This window comes from Encephalitozoon intestinalis (assembly GCF_000146465.1).
Source record: "Encephalitozoon intestinalis ATCC 50506 chromosome IX sequence".
Lineage (NCBI taxonomy): Eukaryota > Fungi > Microsporidia > Unikaryonidae > Encephalitozoon > Encephalitozoon intestinalis.
In genome coordinates, this window is record NC_014423.1 from 60657 (window position 1) to 81718 (window position 21062).

Consider the following 21062-nt stretch of genomic DNA (forward strand, 5'->3'; position numbering starts at 1 on the left):
TACTGACAAAACATTACCCATGGAGGAATGCTTTGAAAAAGAAAACAAGAAAGGATGGATTAGCATCCAGGATTCAATGAAAAGATCTAACGACTTTTGGCTCAAGGATGACGATGCAACCTCCTATCTGAACAGGTTTGTTGTGTAGCCAAGGAATTGGTAATTAAAATGGTTTTCTATGAAGCATTCTTTGAGTACTTTTCCAATCTATCCTCCGATAAAGAAATTTTCCATCCAGAACTATCCCATATGATTGGAGGCCGATCAATCCTGAAGTTTCCATTTGTTGGTATTAGAAAAGGTATTTCGGGGAATGCAGTTCCCGGACTTGCATTGTCAATGGCTGTCCTTAAGCCCATTAGTGTTGTGATGCCCAAGGTCCTCACAGATAACCTCTACAAGGGTGCAATGGCGCTTGCTACTCGCCCGTTTTGTGTTGGAGACAAAATTAAAATCGACAAATATGATGGACTTGTGAGGGACATAAGCTTTTGGTATGTGACGCTGGAGAGAGGAAAAGGCTATGTGTTCATACCCATGTCCCATGTATATAATACTGTTGTTGAGCTGTTCAAATAGCTTCAATGATGCTTAAGATGCAAAGCTATCCAGATGGAAACAGGCATCATAATAAATAAGGTTTATTCTCTTGTTCTTTCTCTGGGCTTGCACTTGACAATTGCATCGCACTTGATTATCATTTGTGCAGCCTCCGATGCAGCAGTAACAACACGATGCTTGATTCTAAAGCTGTCCACAACCCCAGACTCCTTCATACAACCAACACTTCCGCTACGGACATTTACTCCATAGCTTGTCTTACCAGAGTTGTGCTCGGCCCTCAGACTTGCCCTTATGCCTTCTCCATCATATCCTCCGTTGTCCGCGAGTATCTTTGGAATTTGCTGCAAAGCATTTGAAAATGCTAAAATGGCTTCACTTTCAATCCCAGGAACCTCCATGGCATAAGTGTTTAGGTCGACTGCCATTGCCATCTCACTGGACCCTCCTCCATAGACAACACGCGGATCCTGCTTTATCTTCGACAGAACACATAGTGCATCATGAACACTTCTTTCTGCCTCGTCCAGCATCTCTTTCGATGATCCACACAGGACAATGGTGCTTGCTCCACTCTTCACCCCGCTAAACTTTATTGCTCTTTCGTTTCCAATGTAAACATTCTTGACATTCTTGCAGGTCCCATAGCATGTTTCATCCATGCTGTCGAACGTACTCAGTATCTTTCCTCCAAGCACATTGGAGAGTCTTTCAACCCCATCAAAGTCTGCATGTTCAATGGCTTGGATTCCCTTTATCTTCAGGAGCTGGAGAGGATAATCGTATATAAGCTGTCTATTAATAAACATATTTATCCCGTTCTGGGAAATCCGCTCCACCTTTTCTTGAATCTTTCCCTTCTCCACCTTCTCCATCTCCTCAAGCTCCCCCACAGAGCTGACATTGATCTTAGCCCCAAATATCTTAATTTTGTCTTGATCCATGCTGGTGTTGGCTATCAGGATCTTTGGATCGTTCACCTCCTCTATTCGGACGTCTTTCTTTAGAAGAAACCCATCGTCGAGATATGAGTCCTCGAGCTTCCCAGAACACTTGATCACCTGTACAAGATTCAAGTCGTTCCTACCCCCAAGGTTCTCAATAGCATTGACACAGATGTTGCAGAACTTCTCCAGATCATACTTCAGAACCTTCGAGCACAGTGTTGTCCTGGCAAGCTTGACCAGATCCTCTTTCGATGGGTTGAAGCTAATTCTCTTCAGCACTTCAGAACACCTAGCCTGTGCCATTCTATATCCCTTAAGGATCTTCGTTGGATGCATCTCCAGCTTGCTGGCCTCCTTGACAAGTAGACTTGCCAAAATTGCAACAGAAGTCGTCCCATCTCCTTCCTCCCAGTCCTGTCCAGTGCTGGAGTTGATCAATATCCTTGCAGACGGGCTGTCGATCATCAGGTTCTTGAGAATAAATGCCCCGTCGTTGGTAACATGGACGCTTTGTCCCTTCAGCATCTTAAGCATCCCCTTTGGTCCAAGGGTTGTCTTCAGTATGTCTCCCACAATATCCGTCCCTGCAAGAATCGTTCTCTTTGCATCATCGCCTTTTTCCTCGGTGGTTCCCAGATTTGCATGGCTGAAGATGTTCATCTGGGGTGAAAATTTTGTTCTTCTTGTAAACCCATGAACGAAGAACTTCCTGTGGCTCCACTTGTTATGAAGCCCACAAGAATATACAACTATACTCAGCTGATAGCGTGTCTGAAGGCGAAGCAACAGAAACTGTCAAGATACAAGGCTTCAATACCGCCTAGTCCCTTCAAAGGTATCCTTGGGCCCAAGCAATGCCAATTTGATGTTGAGGACATAGTTAATGGGTTTCTGCATGAAAAGCTTAGGGCCAGGCAAAGGGAACATGAGAAGTCTATGGACAAGATGTTTTCCCAATGTGTCAGGAGACATATTAAGGAGCTGAAGAGGGAAAACGATCTTTTTGTGGTTGGGAACAGCAAGATTGGAGGGAGGATCAAGGCTTTGGAAGATGTGTTTGACAAGGATTTTGAAGACAAAGAGGGGGCCAATATCGCTGAAATGGAAGGGAAGGGCAAGTTCTTTGACGATGCTTTCCTTCTTGACATGTATATGTTTCTTAAGAGACTGAAACCTTCGGACTCCTTTGATCAAGAGATTAAGTTTCTTGGAGATGAATACTTGAGATATGTGGAGAGGTTTCTAAAGGAGAATGCAGACAAGATTAAAGAGCCACTTTGGGGGGAAGAAGACAAGATTTCTGTTTTTACCAAGCTTCGATATAGCAAGGAGGAATATGGCCTCGAAGTGTATGAGGGGAGATATATGTTTGCAGAGCTCTACACTCTTTTTAGATGTGGACTCTTGGATTCTGCAAAGGGACTTCTTGAGCGATTCCATGTTTTTTTTGAGCACATTTCACACAGATTCAAAACAAGCTTTGGTAGTTGGATTACCACAAGAACAAAACCGGCAGTTCCTGTCAAGATAGGGGGTTCTGACGACCTTTTCAAGGCGTTTCTTCTCGGATTGATGGATGAAAAAAGCAGAAGGATGGATGAAAGGATTATTGGCAGCATTGAGGATTTTGTGTGGATGAATCTGATCTCGATTAACGAAGGGAGATCTGCCTCTGAGATTTTGAAGATGTTTAGGAACTACCAGAATCCAAAGGGCCTTTTCCTTGCATATGTGATGCTTAAGGACTATGATAAAGCAATGAGCTTGATGTTCAAGGGAGACTTCTCTATAATTCCATCTTATTTCATAATGAAAGCCCTCTGTCCTCGATGCAAGAATAAGAAAGTGTTTGTGGACTTTGTGTTCTTGGCAGCCTCCCGATTTTCATCGACTACAAGAAAGGTCGAAATTATAAGCTCCTTGAAGTCTGTAATAGAAGGATACTATGAGATAGTTCCCGAAATGATAGTCAAGATGGGGCTATACGATGTACTTGGGATTGATTCTGGAGCCTGTTTATACCTCGATAAGAAAGTTAACCAGAAAGTTATCGAGATACTGAAAGGAAAGAATGAGAAGAAGAAATTAATCAAGCTCTACTATTTGATTGATGATGAAACACTTGTTGTGGATCTCATTAACGAAGCGGTTACCGAGGCAATTCTCTCAGATACGGACATTGACGAATATCTTGAGATTATCGAGTACTATGAAAGGGTGGAATGTACAAGACAGACCCGAATGATGTCTGCATTGAAGAGCTTCTACTTGTTCAAAAGAAATCCCTCTCCCTCTACACTTGGAGAAACCCCATTGCTTGACTCAGACTTTGATCTGACGAACTTCCGATATGTAGTTGAAAAGATTTTTAAGCCAGCATGCGACATTGTGGAGAAGATGGGAGACAACGAGATGGCAAGGACCTTGTTTAAGCTTTGTGGAGTTCTTGGACTTGGAGACGAGATGTCAAGCTATGCAAACAGACATCTTGTACTACTTATATGAAGGAAGTTTAATGGCCAGGTAATTATTCGATGTTTCCAGTACCCCATATCCTTATGAAGTTCAACTCTGCCGACTTTCCGATTATGAAGAGGATGTTGGTGGCTCGGGAGGAAGGGATATACTATGAGATGGAGAAGAACAGCCTGGCCGATACATGGGATAGGTTGCTGGAGTATTACAGCGAAAAGATCCTAGAGGAGCACAAAGAAGAGATTGAAGAAGAGGAGCTTTACAGAATACTTTGCAAGGCAAGGGTGGAAGCGGAAACAGGGAGAAGGGTATATGAGCTAATTGATAAAGATGTGCTTGAGACACACAAAGTGAAACCACGGAGTGTAGACAGGTGTGAATTCAAGACATATATTCTGGACTCGTGCATCAGGATATTAAGAAAGGGGATTTCTGAACTTAAAGATGGGATTGAAAAGGAATCAAGAGTCTGGTCAAAAGTGGAAGGAGCTAGCATGCCTGTAAGGCTAGTGAGAGGAAAGGTTCAAGTCTATGTAACAGAGACGGAATATCTAGTAGTGAATGAGGAAGGAGACTATGTTTACCCAAGTGATTGGAATGCTCAAGGAGTGACATGCAAGATTAGATATATGGATGTTCATTTGGAATGTTCTGTGCTTCCAAGGAACAGCATGGATAAGATAGAAATGGTTAAGGAGTACTTTCTTGAAAGATCAATTATTCAGAAATTTATTCGAAATGACATTGAGATCGAGATAACTCCAATGGAAAATCCTTCGGAAAGGGAAGACATAATCTGCAAGTATGTAGTTTGCCATCTAAAGAGAGGAAAGAGCATCAAAGAGATATTTGAAAAAGTCAATCTCTATCTTTCAAGAAAGCTTGTTGATATCATTGTCTCTGGAAGTAAGAAATGCACTGTCTTAAGGTACAGTGGCCATGTTCTTGAGGACGGATTACCCGAGGTATTTTTTGTACTTACGGATAACAAGGTCGTCAAAGCCATGAGACAACAGCCAGGGAAGTTTGAGATATTTGTAAATGAAGTTCCGATTAGATCCTTTCGAAATTATATCTCAAGAGAGGAGCCTTGAAGCCTTTACTTCCTAAATCTATGGACCATGCAGGGCTTTGAATAAAGACTTTGGTGTTCAATCTTTTCTACTTTCTTTGCAAACATCCTGGCCTAATAATAAACCATTTCGGTTGGAACTCGCTTCTTAAGTTGGTGGTTATCTAACTTGAAGTTTACAGCCCAGAGATGATAAGATGTGTCTATACAATGCAAAAGCATAAGAAGCTGAAAACATGGATGGACGGCTTTATAGAACAGAAAGGGAAAAGAATACATCTTTACAACACCGACATGGTGAAGATAGACAGTTTGGTTGCTTCTTGTCTAGATAACGAGATGGAGACCCCAAAATACCTTTTGTACATCGAGTCTTTTGAGGATCCTGAGGAAAATGAGATAAAGCATCAGGAAAATCCTCCTTCTACCTCAAGAACATTGAAAGACAGACCAGAAAAAGACATAGAAGGTAATGTGAAATGTTCTTCACCACAAGGAAGGTCTGAAGAGGAGATAATAAATTTGTTTCAAGGGTAACATGGCTTTATTATTACCTAAGAGTCTTTTCAATACTGCTTTCAAATGAAGACACAACCTTTCCATCTATTCCATTCAGTTTTAGATTGTTTCTCTTTTCAAGAACGTGTTCCCTCTGTGCATTGATGTTGGATATGACGTTATCCATCACTTCCTTGAAGACTCCTATCCTTAGCTTCTTCAATTCGCTTACCACAACAGCAGCAAGCTCTGGAAACCCAATACTCTTTGAAAACACAGACATGTGCTGCAGAAGAAGAGATCCTGCCTCCTCTATAACAAACATCTGATGCTCTTCGCTTTTTGTCCTACTGGGGTCCGGATTAACCATGTCGTAGCTTATTTTTCTTCCCTCAACTGAAAGATTCTTTACGGATATGGCATTCTTCAATATTCTGATTATATAGAAGGATAAAGGGACATAAAACTTCGACCCAGCTACAGACTTAATAGCTCGAAGGCAGAATATCGAATACCGATAATCTTTATATGTTTCTATTATTCCTACCAGAAGCTTTATGTAATCTCTGAAATCAGAGTGCTTTTTTAGACACTTACTTAAAACCTCTATCATAAATGTGATCTTTGAAAGATCTGGGTTTTTGGTTCTGGCATATTTCTCTAAGTAAAATATTTCCGCATCGACATCCTTCGGATTCAATACATAATTTTGAATGTCCTCGGGAAGTGTTAATGCCTGGGATGTGTATATCTTTGAAAGATAGCTTTCCTCCAATTCCACACCATTGTCCGTTTGTGTCATTTTGGGGATTAGAAAATACCAAATATACTCTTAAAATTCCAGAAATGCTTACGTGTTTTGTAAAATCTCAAGGAAGAGCTGATCTTCTCAAATGTCCACATCTGTCCCCAGAAGGTCCTTTGAAGTAACTTTAGAACTCTTATATTGTTATTTGTCTTTAAGCTGTACTTAATCATCCAACACCCTGAATTTGGAACTTCGGAAATATTCCCCCAACCGGTGCCAAATAGAGCAAGAGGTCTTTCTACAAGGAGAGGTGGCAGTCCAGTGGAGGATCTCCTCGAAAACTACTTCTGGTTGAGTAGATTCGAGAGTAGCCACTGTTGGTTTGATCCCATCAGACAAAGGGACAGGGTAGATCCTATTTCGTGTGGGCCCTTTGGATGGAAGGGCCTGGAGAGCAGCGGAGGGCATGTGTTCTCCGGCAATAGAGAGCCCTGGTGAATTCATCGAGTTCCTGAAGCCCCTGATGATCGAAAGTCCTGCAATAAAAAAGTTTATTAGATGCATTTGAGACTATGCAGGAAAAGGTAAGTAACTTTGATGACCACATGTGCGATCTGGAAAAGAAGATTAAAGACATCGAAACAGCTTTCCAACCCATCCTTCTTTCCAAGGAATCCCACAAAAGATCGTTGCCTGAAGATAGTTTTCTTAAGAACATATATCTTGTGTTGATAATTGTGTTATGCATACAGGGTGTTCTCTGGTACACAGACAATGAAAAGTCTTCTGCTGGAACTGTGTGGAACATGGTAGTGTACTCTGTGGCAGTTGTGGGGACGATTCTGTACATGGCCTGGGTGTGGGGATTTGGCGGAAGGAGATGGACTAGTGTTGCGAGCATGGTACCTATGATGGTTGGATTTCTGAATTTGGGGAAGAGGGTGAGCTGTGAGTACGGGATGGAGATGGCAGGGCTTGGGTTTATGATGGTTTGTATGGAGAGTCTTGCAAGACACGGGATGTCATCATGGGAGATTTTGGCAGGATTGATTGGAAATGGAATTGTAGTGATGGGATGGGTCAGTTGGGCTACAATGAGGGATAGATATGGAGAGAGGATGGGCCAGTGGATGTGTGGGGGACTTATTGTGTTTGGAATTCTCATGGCTGTGATGATGTATATGAAGGAAGGGAGAAATGTGGAAAGGAGCACTGGAAGTTATATGGTGTTTATTATGACAGTGGTTGTTGGAACAGCTGTGTCTTATGCATGTGGAGAGGATTACAGACAACTTGCAACTAAGAGGTTGTTCCAAAGACCTCGGATTGTGGAAAGTAAATGCCAGAATCCAATTTAATACCCAATTTAGATATGTATTTGTTTCTAGATATAGAACTAGGCATCAAACATCAAAATAAACTTCAAAGTATAAATCTTTGTACAAAATCTTTAAGTCATCCTGAGAGATATAATGGATGTTCGTGTGATCAATAAGGCCTAGACCTCCCTTTCGACATATCTCAGACGTAAGCTTCTTTGTAGCCCTTGAACTCGTCTTGGCTAGTTCTGTGAACATCTCCTTGCTAACAAGAATGTTCAATAGAAACGGCCGTTCTTCAACCACCCTCAGCAAAAAAAATACCATCTGCTTATAGTTCTTGTCTATGTATTCCTTGACAAGAGAAATAACCTCTTCGTTGTTAAAGTTGAGTATCCAGTCCAATGGCAAGGTGTTGAACACCTTCATCTTTTCTTCGGGAAACAATGGATTCATGAGAACCATGCCGAAAAATTCCCTGAACACCTCTGCTTTGCAGCTGAACAGTATGTAGAAGTCCAGAAACTCTTTGAATCGTGAGATTCTCTTACCCATTTCCCTGATTACAGATGAAGAGTCTAGTTGGCAGAAGTCTGAATAGAAGAAGTCCTTCAGGAATTTGAGTCTGTTAAACTCAAAAGGAAGTAGGGTGAAGCCTATCCCACAGTTCGACTTCGAAAGCGCCCATTTTATATCGATCCCTGCATTAGCCTTCTGTCTCTTAAACACCCTCGATTGGTTTTCTCTTATTCGGCTTTCGATCCTAAGAACATCAACCTCCTTCTTTAGCTTTTCCATCCTTTTCAAGCCGTCTAACACCGTTCGACTTTTTTGCTCCTTCATAGCAAAGTTCTGCGTTTCCAGTGCAATCATGTTCTGCCTCAGTATCATTATTTCCCCTGTAAGTCTCATGTTTTCTTGCCGAAGTCTTCCCAGTTCCTTCCCCAGCCTTTCGTCATCTTCATCATCACCACTAAGCACTTCTGATCCTCCAAACCCCCTCATTTCTATCTTCTGTTTGAAAAGATTATCTGCACTCCCCGCCTATGCTTAAGCTTGCCCTTGGAGAGGCTTTACTTATAGGTAGAACAAAAACAAGGTTATCAAGCTCTATCCTATATGAAAACTTTACGGAAAACAGCTTACAATCAAAAGTAAAACAATCATGTTCAACCCTGAGAGGAACTGCTTTATAGAGACACATGTCCGAGTTGAATTCTTTCAGGAGCCTCTCCTCGCCATTTGAAACCTCTCCGCTGATAAATTCAGTTACCTCCAGTATTATTCTTGTTTTCTTGGAATTTCTCTTATACCATATCATCATCGTATCCTCTTTAACAAGAAGCTTTCCATATTCAACTGTAGCAACCTCTTCCTCATCGTCCTGAACAGTGACTTTGTATCTGTCCTCCTCAACCTCAGAACCCTCCATGGATACATAGAAGTATATGTCTCCCTTACTTTCCAGTTTGTACCTCTCCACAACCTCTCTCATGAATCTAGGGAAGTCTTCAAGAAAATGCATCTTTCGTCCTACCATCTCCTCAGTTGTTCCATAGTCTTGTCCAGCCTTGTTTCTTAGAAAGTCAACAATCTCCCCGAATGCAGTATCATCCGTGTTTCCAACCCTAATCATGTCCGAATGGACTATTATGTTTTCCATCTTCTTCAAAGGCTTGAATCCAAACGGATGGACACTAAACATCTTTGTTCTTACTTCTCTCGTTACTCCATAATATACCTCGACAATTATCGTGTAAACAACCTCCAGGCTTCTCAGTTTCATCGAAGGAAGAGCATCTCTCGGTATGATACATCTGTAAACAGTTTCCGAGTCTTCTTTCATCGAAAGTTCAACGGGCTCAGACTCCAGAAATCTAATCTCCTTCCTGTCCATCCTCACAATTCCTGCAATCCTTGCTGCCAGGAAATCAGGTCTTTTGGATGTCTCCTTGCACTTCCTCCACTTTATGCATGATTTGAACACTCCTCCTGTATAGGCGTCACAAGGCCATATTTCAAAATCCATGCTCAGAGAACAACAGGGATTCTAAAGTCAGTTTTTACTTCTTCCTGGATAAGATAGGTAAAGAATCAGATCTAAGTCTTTAATTAAGTGCGTCTTTGGATCATCTTCTTCTGTCCAGTTTACTCCTTTCAAAAGGATCGTCGTCGGCTGCATTGAAGATTCCACCGCCTCCAAAGAGGCCCCCTAGCCCCTTGTCATTTCTTTCCTCTGAATCCACATATCCTATGCTTGGCTTAGCCGGCTGCTGAGAAGACCCTCCCTCAAACAGACCTCCAAATAGACTTTTTCCATTTCCAAATATGTTCCCCATAGACCCTGTTAGATCAATCTGCTGCTGCGGCCTAGCTTGTTCTTGTCCTGTGCTTCCGGGTACTGGAAAGCTCTGTAAGCCAGGAATTCCACTACTACCCGAAAGAAAGATATTTCCTCCTTCTCCAAAAGAAAAGTTAGCCCCCGAGTCTTGTACGGCTTCTCCATATCCCCCCAACTTTCTCTTAAGGAGCGAAGATCCCGGTGTTGGTGAATGCAATTCTACCGATTCTTGTCCCATGCCAGACTGGGCCGGGAAAGATCCCCCTCCAAATACAAAAGGCTTGGTCTCAGGTGCCTTACCATCTGAAGCAAACGGACTGGAGATGTTCTCGTGATTTACAGTAGAAGGTGAATCTTGAGCCGGAGGAAGTGGAGCTCCCGAGTTGAAGAGAAACATAGATGTATCTCCTTGCACATTTGGTGTCCTTCCATCCCAGAATCCAAACTTCTTCGGCTCCTCCTCCACTGCAGGGCCTTCTTTCTTTTCATTTTCTAAGGATTCGTTGATTTCCCCTCCAAACACAAATGGCTCTTGCATCTGAACAGCATCCTCAACTTTTTTTGCATCTTCACTCATCTCAACAGCCTCCCTATCATCAGATCCATTTTCCTTGGTCTCGGAAATGGGCTCTAAAATAAAATAAGGCTTGGATGGAAGAGATTCAGATTCATTACTGGTTTTTATACCAACCTCTTTTCTGTCTTCCTGTCCACTACCATTTAGGACTTGTTCTGGCTCTGCTTCTTTATCATTCTTCTCACCATCATCTTTAATGCCTCCAATCTCCGTCACCTCATTTCTACTCTCATCAAAACTAGCCTTTCGGCTCTTAATCTTCTCTATATCAAACAGTTGCTCCTTCCTTGCCTCGCTAAGAACTCTCGTAAGCTTCTTTCTCTCCTCGTCTTCTAGATCATCCATATCAAACTTGTCATCAGTCACATATCTTGCCACTGCCCTTTCAACTCCAAAGTCCTTCTCAAGATAGAAATATGACTTAGGAACTCTCGACTCCCATCTGTCTTTTGCCATCTGCCTTCTCTTCTCAGCTCTTTCCCTCTCCTCCTTCCTTCTCTCGTTTTCCTTTCTTTCATATTCTTTCCTTATTTCATACTCTACACATCTTTTACAGTTATACTCCCCTCCAAAATTACATCGGACTTTCCTTTCTACAACTTCGGAGTTCAATTTCTTAATATTTCTTTCGCAGAAATATTCTTCTTCCTCATCGGTAGACACCTCCCCTAGTTGAAGGAAAAGATTGTCCTCTGCATCATAGCAGATTGCCTTTTCAATCGTCTCCATAGGCGTCTTCCCCTCTACTCTGTATTTCTTTGGAAGAACTCCCCAGCTAACATCATTCTCTTTCTTCAGGGCATACTTCTTTTGATATCCCCTTTTCCGATGCTTCTTAGGCTTCCCTTCGCCCCCCTTCGTATCCCCAGCCCCCAAGTCTCCTTTCCACTTCGCTCCTGCCTTTCTTTCCGATCTTTCTATCTCCACTCTCTTCAGCTCCTCAAATCCTTCGTCTAGTTTCTTTCTACATCCTGGCTCCGATATTGCCTTGCACAACTCTTTTATTCGATCAAGCTCAGAAACCTCAATAGGCTTTTCGCTTTCAAATCTAGAGCACAACTCCTTGTATGAGTTCAGATCCACCTTCTTCCCAGGCTGGAGTGCATCTTTAACGCTGTTCCATGCCTCCTTGATTCTCTCGTAAAACCCTGCCATCCTCTCTGGGTCAACAATAATTTTTTCTCAAAAAAGTACTCTTGAAGTCAACTTTATTTCAATCTTTACATTCCTTTGCCTCTTCCTTTATGTATCTCTTCAATCGACAAAGACTATTAAGGATCTCGAGGTCGTTTCCTCCAAATCTTTCATTGTCTTCTCTACATCTAAGGACATCTGTCACACAACTCCTTCTTCTGCATCCAGGACATCTGTCATCAGACTTCAAATGCCTTTTGATGCACAGATAGCAGAAACTCTGCCCACATCGGGTCTCATGTTTAACAGAAATCTTCCAATGGCATATCCCACACAATTCCATAAAGGGCTGTTCTAGATATATTTAAATCTCATCCCATCACCTCCTTTCCAATTCCTTCTCCATCTTTACATACTTCAGAATCCTCCTCATAGCTCTCTTGAGAATCCCAGATATCCATAAAATCGACATAGAACACTTAAGACCAGAAATCTCTCCTATAGTTGCAATCGTAAACAGGACGTATTTGCATGCAGGTGCATCACATCGGATCACTGCTATTTGACTATGCGGTAAGTATTCAACAACCACCAGATTCCCCACCATTGATGCTCCATAGCTTCCATAATCAATCCCAACCTTCGACTTAACAATTGATCCCAACATCTCCCCCAGGGCCCTGCTTTGATCTCCCTCGTGCCGAAGTCGGATAACTATATACCTTGCTTTCACACGAATCATCTAGGGCTAGAAAATCCATTCTATCAAACATTTATCGTCTTCATCTCCTCTTTACAAGCAACCAGAAATGTCCCTTTCAATCCCAGCCCCCGCAGGACGTCATCCACATCCGTTGGTGGCTTTATGTCCATGGGAAAAACTCCTCGCCAAATGCTAAACCGTCTGAGAATCCATTTGTCTTCGGAAATTAAGATAATTGGAACACCTGGCCTACCTAGATAGAGTCGCTCAACATCCTCCATAGAATCTGTACAAACTACAATTCCTTTTACGTAAGGAAACATTTTGTGAAATCCTAAGTCCTTCTTGGTTTCTTGATAATACGTCTCTGCCTTAATACAAATGTTCCTCATAAACTTGACAGTCTCAATAGGAAACATCCCAACAGCCGACTCTCCGCTCAGCATCACACAGTCGCATCCCTCCAGAACTGCATTTCCAACATCAGAAATCTCCGCTCTGCTTGGTGTGTCCCGGGAAGTCATACTTTCCATCATCTGTGTTGCACAGATTGCAGGCTTCTTCCCTCTTTTGGTCTCCAAGAGTATCTTCTTCTGCGCACTAAATGTGTCTACCAGCCCAACCTCTGCCCCAAGATCCCCCCTTGCAATCATCACCCCGTCCGAGCACAAGACTATTTCCTCCAGATTCTTCATTCCTAGGCACGACTCTATCTTCGAAACCACAGGAATCCTATTCCCCACAACCTTTCTTATCTCCTCAACATCCTTCTTGGAATTCACAAAAGACGCAAAAATCATGTCTATTCCATTCTCCAGACCAAAAACAATGTCACTCCTGTCTTCATCACTCAAAAACTTAATCCCTACATCTATGTTAGGAAAGTTCATGGACTTGTTGCTCCTGATTATCCCACTGCTCAGCACCTCGCATCCAAATCCATCTTCTTCTACATCGACTACTTTTAGATCTATTCTTCCATCATCGACCGATATCCTATCCCCCATTCCCAAGGACCTAAAGTCAATCCAAGGTATCCATATGCTCTTTCCAGAGGAGACCGATGAAAATCGGAGAATGTCTCCTCCATTAACCTCGATATTCTTATCTCCTGGTGTCCTAATCCTTATCTCAGGACCCCTTGTATCTAATGCTATTGAAACATACCTCCCCAAGCTACAGATGGCATCCTTTATGTTCCTAATAACCTCCAGATGCTCTTCTCTTGATCCATGGCTGAAGTTGAGTCTCGCAACAGACATACCCGCATCAATCAGGTCTTTGATCTTCTCCTTTGAGGACGAAGAAGGCCCAATGGTACATACTATTTTTGTCAATGAAGCCTTCATAGATGAATGGGACAAATCCTTTCCAAATTTATCAATCTTGTTTTGAGATACATGATAGGTTCTTTGGAGATAGGGGCCGATCCAGAGTATGGACATAATCCAATGCTTCTCCCTTTGAAGGAATGAAGACTGTTGCTGTTGTAATGAAATCTTTGGATGAGGAAATCCCATTGTCTAAGAACTCTGTTGGGGATGGATTCCTAGGATCAGCAAAGCATGTTGTAATGATATTTATAGAGAAGAACAAGATGTTTCTCTTCAATGATCCTCACTTGATGCTTGAGTCGGAAAAGACCCTGAGGATGGAACAGAAGCTCCATAGAAAGGCTGTTGTTGAACATCTGGAAAAGGCTGCTCAGGCTGTGAAGAAGTTAAACTTCAAGGCCGAAGTATCGAAGTTGGTGATTAATGGAGATGAGAAATACAAAATAGAAAAATGCCTGGCATGTCTGGAGGTCCAAGCAGTGATGTTCATCGGTAGACATAAGAAAAAAAGGTTTTATGAATGCTTTGTCCAATCGTTGGAGGACTATGTGTTTGAGGCTATGAAGATTCCTATTATCAAGATACCAGCTTCTAAGCATCGGTCTTGAAGCATTTGAACCATAGATTTACTTAAAAATAAATTACAACCTAATAGATCCAAGGATTCTTTTGCACATCAATGCTGTGATGAGTTTACACCCACAAATGCATCCAACTGCGATTTCATTCCGTACTAGACATATCTCTGAGATCACAATTGAGTTGGATGCTATGCATAGGAACTCTATTACAAGAAGATATTCTTCCCATTGGTACTTCCACATTATCATGATGAATATAAATAGATAGTAGAAGCTTGAAAGAAGGAGTGAACTGGATAACTTTAGAAATCGAACATGCCTATGGAACACAGTGAATGCCAGCACCAGAAGGAGAACAGTTTCCACAAGACTCTCTAGGGCATCTCTGCAGATGGTGGCTATGGTTGCAATCAAATTCACTTTCCCGGAACTCTCTCCAAAGAAGAGAATCCTAAGGGCCCCATGGTGGTGAAGTATAGGTCCTGTAAGCACCTTGGCGATTAGCATAAACAAGGCGCTTCTGGTGAGATCCTTTTTGTTATTGAAGAGATAGTGTCTGAAGATCCTCCTCTTCAGCAAGAGAAGATCTACAAGCTTCATCAAACTATTCAGCTCAAAGTATCTGTCCATCTTCTTGGAACATAGTTGGCACCTCGAGATCTGCTTGGCAGAGGAGTTCTTGAGAAACAGATGCTTTGCTCTATTTCCACATTCTATGCATACATACATTAGAGATTCCTTAGGGCTCTAGAATGTTTTCAGGACAAGATGAAGTTTTATGGATCCCAAGACCCCTAGGAATGGCTGTTGCATATATATTCGACGAGGAGGTTGGAATGTTCCATTACGGGCCTAGGCATCCCATGAAGCCGTTTAGAATGGTGGTTACACACTCTCTAGTGAAGTCGTTTGGCCTTGACAAAAAGATGACGATAGTCAAACCGGCACTCTTTCCTCTGACATATCACCCAAAGGAGTATCTTGAGAATCTCGGGAAGAATGAAACACCGGACTGCCCAAACTTCATTGGCCTTTCTAGATTCTGCGAGCTGTATGGAAGTGCCTCTATAAACTCGGCAATGATCCTCTCTGAAGGAAGATATGACACAGTTATTAATTGGAGCGGAGGTCTCCATCATGCACATAAAGCGGTTCCCAGCGGATTCTGCCATGTAAATGATATTGTGATGGCGATTCTGGAGCTTCTCAAGACATATCAGAGAGTTATGTATATAGATATAGATGTTCACCATGGAGATGGAGTGGAGGAAGCCTTTTTGGAATGTGATCGAGTGCTGACACTTTCCTTCCACAAGTACGGAGACGGCTTCTTTCCCGAGACAGGAACTCTGGTCACAACAGGACACAGGGCTGTGAATGTTCCTCTCCTATCAGGAATTGATGATGCAAGTTACAGATACATTTTCGAGCCTATTGTGGAGTCTTGTGTTAAGAAGTTCTCTCCAGATGCAATTGTCCTGCAGTGCGGAGCAGACTCCTTGGGTGAGGACAGGCTAGGATGTTTTAATCTCTCTATAGAGGGCCATGCATCTTGTGTCCGGTTTGTGAGTTCTCTCGGAATTCCTCTGCTCTGTCTAGGAGGTGGAGGATACACCCTGACGAATGTTGCCCGATGTTGGGCATATGAGACAGCTGTTTTGTGTGGAGAGGATCCGATTACGGATATTCCTGCAGACAATCCCTTCTACACGTATTTCAGTCCGTCGTATGTGGTTAATCCTGTGTTCAAAAGGAAGTATGTCAATAGAAACGATAGGGAGTACTTGGACATGGTTATGAGTTTCATTCTTGACAAAGTAGACAAGTTTTAAGAGGTCCTTGAAATTATAGAACAAGCGATTTTGGAGAATAAATTTTTTGCCCATTCATGCCAGTAGAGAAGCTTGAGAAGATCAAGTCGCAGGTTGAGTTTTACTTTAGTGATGCAAACTTCCGGGTAGACAAGTTCCTCCGGGAGCAATCCCTGGTAAACGACGGCTATATTCCGATCAAAACGATTGTCTCGTTCAACAAGCTTCGGAATCTTGAAGCAACGGTTGAAGATGTTAAGAAGGCCCTTGAAGACAGCAAAGTGGTTGAGCTCAAGGACGATATGATAAAGAAGGTTGAGACGGAGGAGTATCTCTCGTATGTTATGGAGAAGGACATAAACAAGAGGGTAGTGTACATCGATGGGTTTGAGAAGGATGCAACTCTTGAGGACATCAAAGAAATATTATCGCCACATATTATTCCGGTTCTTATTAGGATGAGGAGAGACAAGGGGAAGAACTTCAGCGGAAGCGTGTTTGCAGAGCTGAAATCTGAGGAAGAGGCCCAAAAGGCCTTGGAGGAGAAGATTCCAGTTAAGAAGCAAGCGGAGGACGAAGAGAGGTCCAAGAAGCAGAAAAGCGAGGAGAAATATCTTTTAATTATGGCAAAGGACGAATATCTCAAGGAGAAGGAGAAGATATCTGGAGAGAAGAAGGAGATAGAAGCAAGAAAAGCCCTTGAAAAGGAGTTTGTACCCAAGCTATTTAAATACGAGTGTAGCGAGGATCTTGACATTAAGACTGTGAAAAGTCTAGTCAAGAACACCGCTTTTGTGGATACAAAGCAGAAGGTGATAAGGATGAAGCATGCAGAGGATTTCAAGGAAAAGAAGTTTGAGGAGGAAGGAAAAAGCCTGACCCTCGTCAAGATGGAAGAAGATGAAGCCCTTGAGTACTGTAAGAGCATCAAGATTGCACCCAAGGGATCGAAACCCGGAAAGAAATAAAGGATTTATTTACATCCGGCTTTTATTGATAATTGTTTAATTGGAACCCATGACGAAGTACAATGTTACATTGAGAGTCTATCCCCTTGGGGACGAAACACTCAAGAGGTTTGTTGCCTCAGCGTTGAAACGGGAGGAGGTCCATATCTGGCACACATCCATCGAGGTTTATGGAATAGAATACTTCTTCCAGAATGGAATAGTGAAGGCGGTTCCGGGATCTACTTCCCATGGAACTCCTTTGAAGACCCATGATCTAGGAACCACAGAGATTCCAGAGATTGTGTTTGAAGACTTTCTTCTTTCTATAACAGAGGATTTTGCTCCTCACAAATATCATCTACTTAGAAACAACTGCAACAACTTCACAAATATAGTGGCTTTGTATCTGGTTGAGAAAAGCATCCCGGAATATATTCTTGAGCTCCAAAATACTGCATTGGAGTCTGAGGCTGTGTCGTCCCTGGTTGATATGTTTTTTGGATCTCCCGGGAAGATATAAGGCTAGATCTCTCCTTCCTCCTTCTCCTCCCAAACCACTTCGAAGTACTTATCCACTGCTCTTTTGTCTATTTGGCTGATCTCCTCTGTCCTTTCCTTCTCGTATCTTTTCAACTTGTTTTCCAGATCGTTGACAAACTCAAAGTATACCTCCTTGGGACTCTCCATACTCCCCAGAAGATTCCAGAACGGCTCTGAGTTCTTGAATAAATAAAATGCATCCTTGAACTTCATCTTGTAGTAGATCAGCCCTCTACTATACAGACTGTTCAGAACTTGCCTAAACTCCTCTCTGTAATGGGGGATTTTCTCGGCCATTGATGTTTTTTTCTTCTCGATATCCAACAGAAACTCTCTTTCAAGTCTACGGAAGTACCGAATAAACGAAAATAGAACCACCTTTCTATCAAATCCCTCCATTTCCTTCATCTTAAGGACGTCGCTTGCCGAGCTGTTCAGATCAATTCCACAGGCTCGGAATATCTCTTCCAACTTCCCTGCTGTCGTACCCCCCATATGCTTCTCAATATACACCTCATAGCATCCAAACTTGTCCTTGATCCTGGAATAGTATGGATGTCTCGAAAATACACTGTTGAAACCAAAGAAATCAGACACTCCGACGTCGACCTTGCAAACCTCGTCTACATAATATTTCTGCCTTTGGACTTCCTCCTCCCTGTTATTTTCCTCCTTATCTTCAAAGTATTTCCTCACCAGGGACTCTCGAACGTCCATTCTTATCGCCCGGAATATAGGCTCTGTAGACAGCTTATAAAATACATCTTTCATGTTTTCTACCTTGTACTGCTCCATTAGCCTGTACAGTAGATACTTAGATGTTTCGTGGTCTGTTATCCTCATGTTCATCCCTATTCCTTTTATCAGCGTCTTTCCTTTTCTCTTTTCTCCAGGCCTCTCCCATCTGCTTTCCTTCGTGATAGTGTTATGATAAAAGACTTTTCCTTGCCTGCTTCTACACTCAATCCATGGATCCACGTCGAAGTCTTCGTCCGAATCTTTAAGTACATCGGGTTTGCGAAAACTGCTTTTCCCCGTCTTCTTGTTGTAGTAGTATGTCTTGCCGTCGGGCGCAACTAGTACTTCATAGTCCACTTTTGCATCTTTGGCCTCCATTTCAGTTAGGGTTCTCTTAAGAAGAAAGCATATTTTGTTTATACACAGGCATTCTCTCTTCATTAAGAATACATTATTTATTACTGTTCCTATTCTTCGATCTCGCATTCAGCTCATTGCAATTATAGCAATAGAACTCGTTGAGATCGTATTCGCTCGGATGAACCAAGCCGTTGTGATGATTGCATCTCTTACAAATCAACGCATACATAGTACTTGGATCGTCCCCCAGTACAATGTCCGTGACACTGTCCATCATCCCCCTTCTTCTTTGCTTAATGCTTCCAAAGTAATGCCTTCTCATCGACTCGCTCTCGTACTTGTCAATAACTTTCTTTGTCGCTTCAAAGGACTCCTCTTTTTTCAAAAGGGCAATTTGCTCCTTCTGTATCTCTTTTAGAGCTTCAACACTAGACTCCAGTCTTTGGATTCGGATCTCATACAAATAGATCAAAACACACCTCACTATATAGCATCCAAGTGCACTTCCCACTCCAAACAGCACCATGTTCTGATCATCGGCATACGAGTAAGCCATAGAAAGAACAATGACCACACATGACGCCAGAAACATCTTTATTCTAAGACTGTTCAGAGCCCCAGAAAGGTCCTTGGCTGCTTTCTCTTTCTTGCTTATCTGCTCTTCAAGCCTTACCAAGCTTTCTCGCAGCGGAACGTTTCTTGAGAGCACATTCCCCATTCAGAGGGGTATCCCGCGAGACTTTGAGTCTAACAAACTAAATTTTAATATTCCTCAACAACATCAAACACTTCCTCCTTCTTGATTTGGACCGAGTCCAAGGGATAAACCAATGTGTCTGTGTTTTCACACACTCCAACCCTCTTGTAGTTCCGAAGAAACTCGACTCCAGAGTAGTCGATCACACACACATCGATGTTGGATCCAGAGTACAGATCGTTGAGGATCCCAGCCTGAACAGCATCACATGCGAGCTCAATGGCCTCATTCTTATCCATGGCCCTGTACTTGCTTTCGAGAACCCCAATGGCTGCAAGAGACCCAGATCCTAGAGATGTGAATAATGTAGAGTTTGACGATCCATGGGGATGAATATCCAAAAGATGGCATCCCTCAGAGTCTATCCCTCCAACAATTAGAGCTGCTCCTATTTGCCCTCCGTATTTATGCAGGTGGTTCACACACACCTTTCGGAAATGAGATACAAGAGGTGCTCGGAAATACTTTCTTTCAAAGAGTCGGAGCTCCCGTGATGCCATTCTCGCCACCCTTTCTGCATCTGCTGCAGTCCCTGCTCCACAGCACATAATCTTGTCTGAAATCCTGTGAATCTTTTCACAGTTCTTATCCGAGACCACAGGCCCCTGTGTAGATCGTGTGTCTGCTGCAAGTATGACTCCCGTCTTGTACTTCATCCCTACAATTGTTGTTCCTGTTTTTGTTATCATCCGGGGTTGCCTATACTCAATATTAATCAGGCCTTTGCATCTTCCACTAGCAAATAACAAAGAGGTGCACAAATATTAAAATCGATTTTCATCCCTGCTTATGGTTTTCAAGGAGATTACCATATCGCTTGCATATGTGGCCCAGATAACCATTCTTCTTTCTCTGGACGTCTTATTTCTTCTCTTTACGGTCCAAAGATCCCTCTACTTCTTTGGGAAGGGAATGAAAAGAAAGCCTGACGCCATACGAGTCCGATTGATTCCTAAGAGCCAGAGCGATCTTTATCTTATAGACGGAATTTCTGGAATCGATCTCATCTATCTTCCTGGAAACTTTGTAGCTGTGGAGGAGCATATAGAGTTCTGCAAATATCTATCCAAGATCTTCGAGTGCAATGTGATTTCCATGGTGTATAGAGGAGTGGCAGGGAACGGATATTCTCCATCTGAGAAGGGCATAGTGGAAGATCTATCTCCAGCCTCTAGATGGCTTTCAAGAAGGAGTACTCGGAAAGTTATCCTGGGGTTTTCTATAGGATCAGCCGTAGGAATCCGTTTGGCAGAAAAATGTCGTGTTGATGCTCTAGTTCTTATAAACCCGTTTATATCACTAAGGGAGGTGGTTGGGAATGTCTCCTTTGGTAGGATTCTGAAGCACCTCGTGATTGATGAGTGGAACAACCTAAACCGAATGAAGAACATCAATGTGCCTGTCTATTTTGTTGTTTCCTCCAATGACGAAATAGTTTCTCCATCCCATACGGACGAGCTTATCAAAAGAACAAAGCATCCAAAGAAGATTGTGATTCGCAATGCCGATCACAACGAGCCCATGCGGAATTTCACAACACATTTATGCTCTCTAATGGATGAGGTACTAAGAAAAACACCATCGGGTGGATGAGGAATATGGATTTTATTACCTGC

The 21062-nt window shown here is 42.5% G+C and overlaps 23 protein-coding genes across 23 annotated transcripts; 11 read left to right on the plus strand and 12 right to left on the minus strand.

The window, feature by feature from the left end:
- Positions 1–19: 19 nt before the first annotated feature.
- Positions 20–148, plus strand: Eint_090475 (uncharacterized protein; the record flags this gene model as incomplete). Its single annotated transcript, XM_009163629.1, has 1 exon — positions 20–148. The coding sequence occupies one exon, from the start codon at positions 20–22 to the stop codon at positions 146–148; it is 129 nt and encodes a 42-aa protein (XP_009161893.1).
- Positions 149–249: 101 nt separating this feature from the next.
- On the plus strand, positions 250–579 carry Eint_090480 (uncharacterized protein; the record flags this gene model as incomplete). Its single annotated transcript, XM_003073491.1, has 1 exon — positions 250–579. One exon carries the CDS (start codon positions 250–252, stop codon positions 577–579), a length of 330 nt encoding a protein of 109 aa, XP_003073537.1.
- Positions 580–641: 62 nt separating this feature from the next.
- Positions 642–2168, minus strand: Eint_090490 (T complex protein 1 subunit beta; the record flags this gene model as incomplete). Its single annotated transcript, XM_003073492.1, has 1 exon — positions 642–2168. The coding sequence occupies one exon, from the start codon at positions 2166–2168 to the stop codon at positions 642–644; it is 1527 nt and encodes a 508-aa protein (XP_003073538.1).
- Positions 2169–2201: 33 nt separating this feature from the next.
- Positions 2202–4013, plus strand: Eint_090500 (uncharacterized protein; the record flags this gene model as incomplete). The annotated part of the gene is made up of 1 exon (XM_003073493.1): positions 2202–4013. One exon carries the CDS (start codon positions 2202–2204, stop codon positions 4011–4013), a length of 1812 nt encoding a protein of 603 aa, XP_003073539.1.
- A 53-nt stretch (positions 4014–4066) lies between these two features.
- Positions 4067–5077, plus strand: Eint_090510 (uncharacterized protein; the record flags this gene model as incomplete). The annotated part of the gene is made up of 1 exon (XM_003073494.1): positions 4067–5077. The coding sequence occupies one exon, from the start codon at positions 4067–4069 to the stop codon at positions 5075–5077; it is 1011 nt and encodes a 336-aa protein (XP_003073540.1).
- A 167-nt stretch (positions 5078–5244) lies between these two features.
- On the plus strand, positions 5245–5592 carry Eint_090520 (uncharacterized protein; the record flags this gene model as incomplete). Its single annotated transcript, XM_003073495.1, has 1 exon — positions 5245–5592. One exon carries the CDS (start codon positions 5245–5247, stop codon positions 5590–5592), a length of 348 nt encoding a protein of 115 aa, XP_003073541.1.
- Positions 5593–5605: 13 nt separating this feature from the next.
- Eint_090530 (uncharacterized protein) lies at positions 5606–6355 on the minus strand (the record flags this gene model as incomplete). Its single annotated transcript, XM_003073496.1, has 1 exon — positions 5606–6355. The coding sequence occupies one exon, from the start codon at positions 6353–6355 to the stop codon at positions 5606–5608; it is 750 nt and encodes a 249-aa protein (XP_003073542.1).
- Positions 6356–6873: 518 nt separating this feature from the next.
- Positions 6874–7659, plus strand: Eint_090540 (uncharacterized protein; the record flags this gene model as incomplete). Its single annotated transcript, XM_003073497.1, has 1 exon — positions 6874–7659. The coding sequence occupies one exon, from the start codon at positions 6874–6876 to the stop codon at positions 7657–7659; it is 786 nt and encodes a 261-aa protein (XP_003073543.1).
- Positions 7660–7704: 45 nt separating this feature from the next.
- Eint_090550 (uncharacterized protein) lies at positions 7705–8625 on the minus strand (the record flags this gene model as incomplete). Its single annotated transcript, XM_003073498.1, has 1 exon — positions 7705–8625. One exon carries the CDS (start codon positions 8623–8625, stop codon positions 7705–7707), a length of 921 nt encoding a protein of 306 aa, XP_003073544.1.
- A 22-nt stretch (positions 8626–8647) lies between these two features.
- Eint_090560 (uncharacterized protein) lies at positions 8648–9649 on the minus strand (the record flags this gene model as incomplete). Its single annotated transcript, XM_003073499.1, has 1 exon — positions 8648–9649. One exon carries the CDS (start codon positions 9647–9649, stop codon positions 8648–8650), a length of 1002 nt encoding a protein of 333 aa, XP_003073545.1.
- A 100-nt stretch (positions 9650–9749) lies between these two features.
- Positions 9750–11693, minus strand: Eint_090570 (uncharacterized protein; the record flags this gene model as incomplete). Its single annotated transcript, XM_003073500.1, has 1 exon — positions 9750–11693. One exon carries the CDS (start codon positions 11691–11693, stop codon positions 9750–9752), a length of 1944 nt encoding a protein of 647 aa, XP_003073546.1.
- A 58-nt stretch (positions 11694–11751) lies between these two features.
- On the minus strand, positions 11752–12015 carry Eint_090580 (zinc finger domain-containing protein; the record flags this gene model as incomplete). The annotated part of the gene is made up of 1 exon (XM_003073501.1): positions 11752–12015. One exon carries the CDS (start codon positions 12013–12015, stop codon positions 11752–11754), a length of 264 nt encoding a protein of 87 aa, XP_003073547.1.
- A 36-nt stretch (positions 12016–12051) lies between these two features.
- Eint_090590 (uncharacterized protein) lies at positions 12052–12339 on the minus strand (the record flags this gene model as incomplete). Its single annotated transcript, XM_003073502.1, has 1 exon — positions 12052–12339. The coding sequence occupies one exon, from the start codon at positions 12337–12339 to the stop codon at positions 12052–12054; it is 288 nt and encodes a 95-aa protein (XP_003073548.1).
- A 98-nt stretch (positions 12340–12437) lies between these two features.
- On the minus strand, positions 12438–13724 carry Eint_090600 (pyruvate kinase; the record flags this gene model as incomplete). Its single annotated transcript, XM_003073503.2, has 1 exon — positions 12438–13724. The coding sequence occupies one exon, from the start codon at positions 13722–13724 to the stop codon at positions 12438–12440; it is 1287 nt and encodes a 428-aa protein (XP_003073549.2).
- Positions 13725–13846: 122 nt separating this feature from the next.
- On the plus strand, positions 13847–14317 carry Eint_090610 (uncharacterized protein; the record flags this gene model as incomplete). Its single annotated transcript, XM_003073504.2, has 1 exon — positions 13847–14317. The coding sequence occupies one exon, from the start codon at positions 13847–13849 to the stop codon at positions 14315–14317; it is 471 nt and encodes a 156-aa protein (XP_003073550.2).
- Positions 14318–14350: 33 nt separating this feature from the next.
- Positions 14351–15019, minus strand: Eint_090620 (uncharacterized protein; the record flags this gene model as incomplete). Its single annotated transcript, XM_003073505.1, has 1 exon — positions 14351–15019. The coding sequence occupies one exon, from the start codon at positions 15017–15019 to the stop codon at positions 14351–14353; it is 669 nt and encodes a 222-aa protein (XP_003073551.1).
- Positions 15020–15090: 71 nt separating this feature from the next.
- Eint_090630 (histone deacetylase) lies at positions 15091–16122 on the plus strand (the record flags this gene model as incomplete). Its single annotated transcript, XM_003073506.1, has 1 exon — positions 15091–16122. The coding sequence occupies one exon, from the start codon at positions 15091–15093 to the stop codon at positions 16120–16122; it is 1032 nt and encodes a 343-aa protein (XP_003073552.1).
- Positions 16123–16178: 56 nt separating this feature from the next.
- Positions 16179–17069, plus strand: Eint_090640 (small RNA-binding pol III transcript stabilizing-like protein; the record flags this gene model as incomplete). The annotated part of the gene is made up of 1 exon (XM_003073507.1): positions 16179–17069. The coding sequence occupies one exon, from the start codon at positions 16179–16181 to the stop codon at positions 17067–17069; it is 891 nt and encodes a 296-aa protein (XP_003073553.1).
- A 49-nt stretch (positions 17070–17118) lies between these two features.
- Positions 17119–17571, plus strand: Eint_090650 (putative peptidase; the record flags this gene model as incomplete). The annotated part of the gene is made up of 1 exon (XM_003073508.1): positions 17119–17571. The coding sequence occupies one exon, from the start codon at positions 17119–17121 to the stop codon at positions 17569–17571; it is 453 nt and encodes a 150-aa protein (XP_003073554.1).
- A 2-nt stretch (positions 17572–17573) lies between these two features.
- On the minus strand, positions 17574–18707 carry Eint_090660 (splicing factor; the record flags this gene model as incomplete). The annotated part of the gene is made up of 1 exon (XM_003073509.1): positions 17574–18707. The coding sequence occupies one exon, from the start codon at positions 18705–18707 to the stop codon at positions 17574–17576; it is 1134 nt and encodes a 377-aa protein (XP_003073555.1).
- Positions 18708–18780: 73 nt separating this feature from the next.
- Eint_090670 (putative integral membrane metal-binding protein) lies at positions 18781–19407 on the minus strand (the record flags this gene model as incomplete). The annotated part of the gene is made up of 1 exon (XM_003073510.2): positions 18781–19407. The coding sequence occupies one exon, from the start codon at positions 19405–19407 to the stop codon at positions 18781–18783; it is 627 nt and encodes a 208-aa protein (XP_003073556.2).
- Positions 19408–19451: 44 nt separating this feature from the next.
- Eint_090680 (proteasome subunit beta type-7) lies at positions 19452–20135 on the minus strand (the record flags this gene model as incomplete). The annotated part of the gene is made up of 1 exon (XM_003073511.1): positions 19452–20135. The coding sequence occupies one exon, from the start codon at positions 20133–20135 to the stop codon at positions 19452–19454; it is 684 nt and encodes a 227-aa protein (XP_003073557.1).
- Positions 20136–20235: 100 nt separating this feature from the next.
- Eint_090690 (uncharacterized protein) lies at positions 20236–21039 on the plus strand (the record flags this gene model as incomplete). The annotated part of the gene is made up of 1 exon (XM_003073512.1): positions 20236–21039. The coding sequence occupies one exon, from the start codon at positions 20236–20238 to the stop codon at positions 21037–21039; it is 804 nt and encodes a 267-aa protein (XP_003073558.1).
- Positions 21040–21062: the final 23 nt, after the last annotated feature.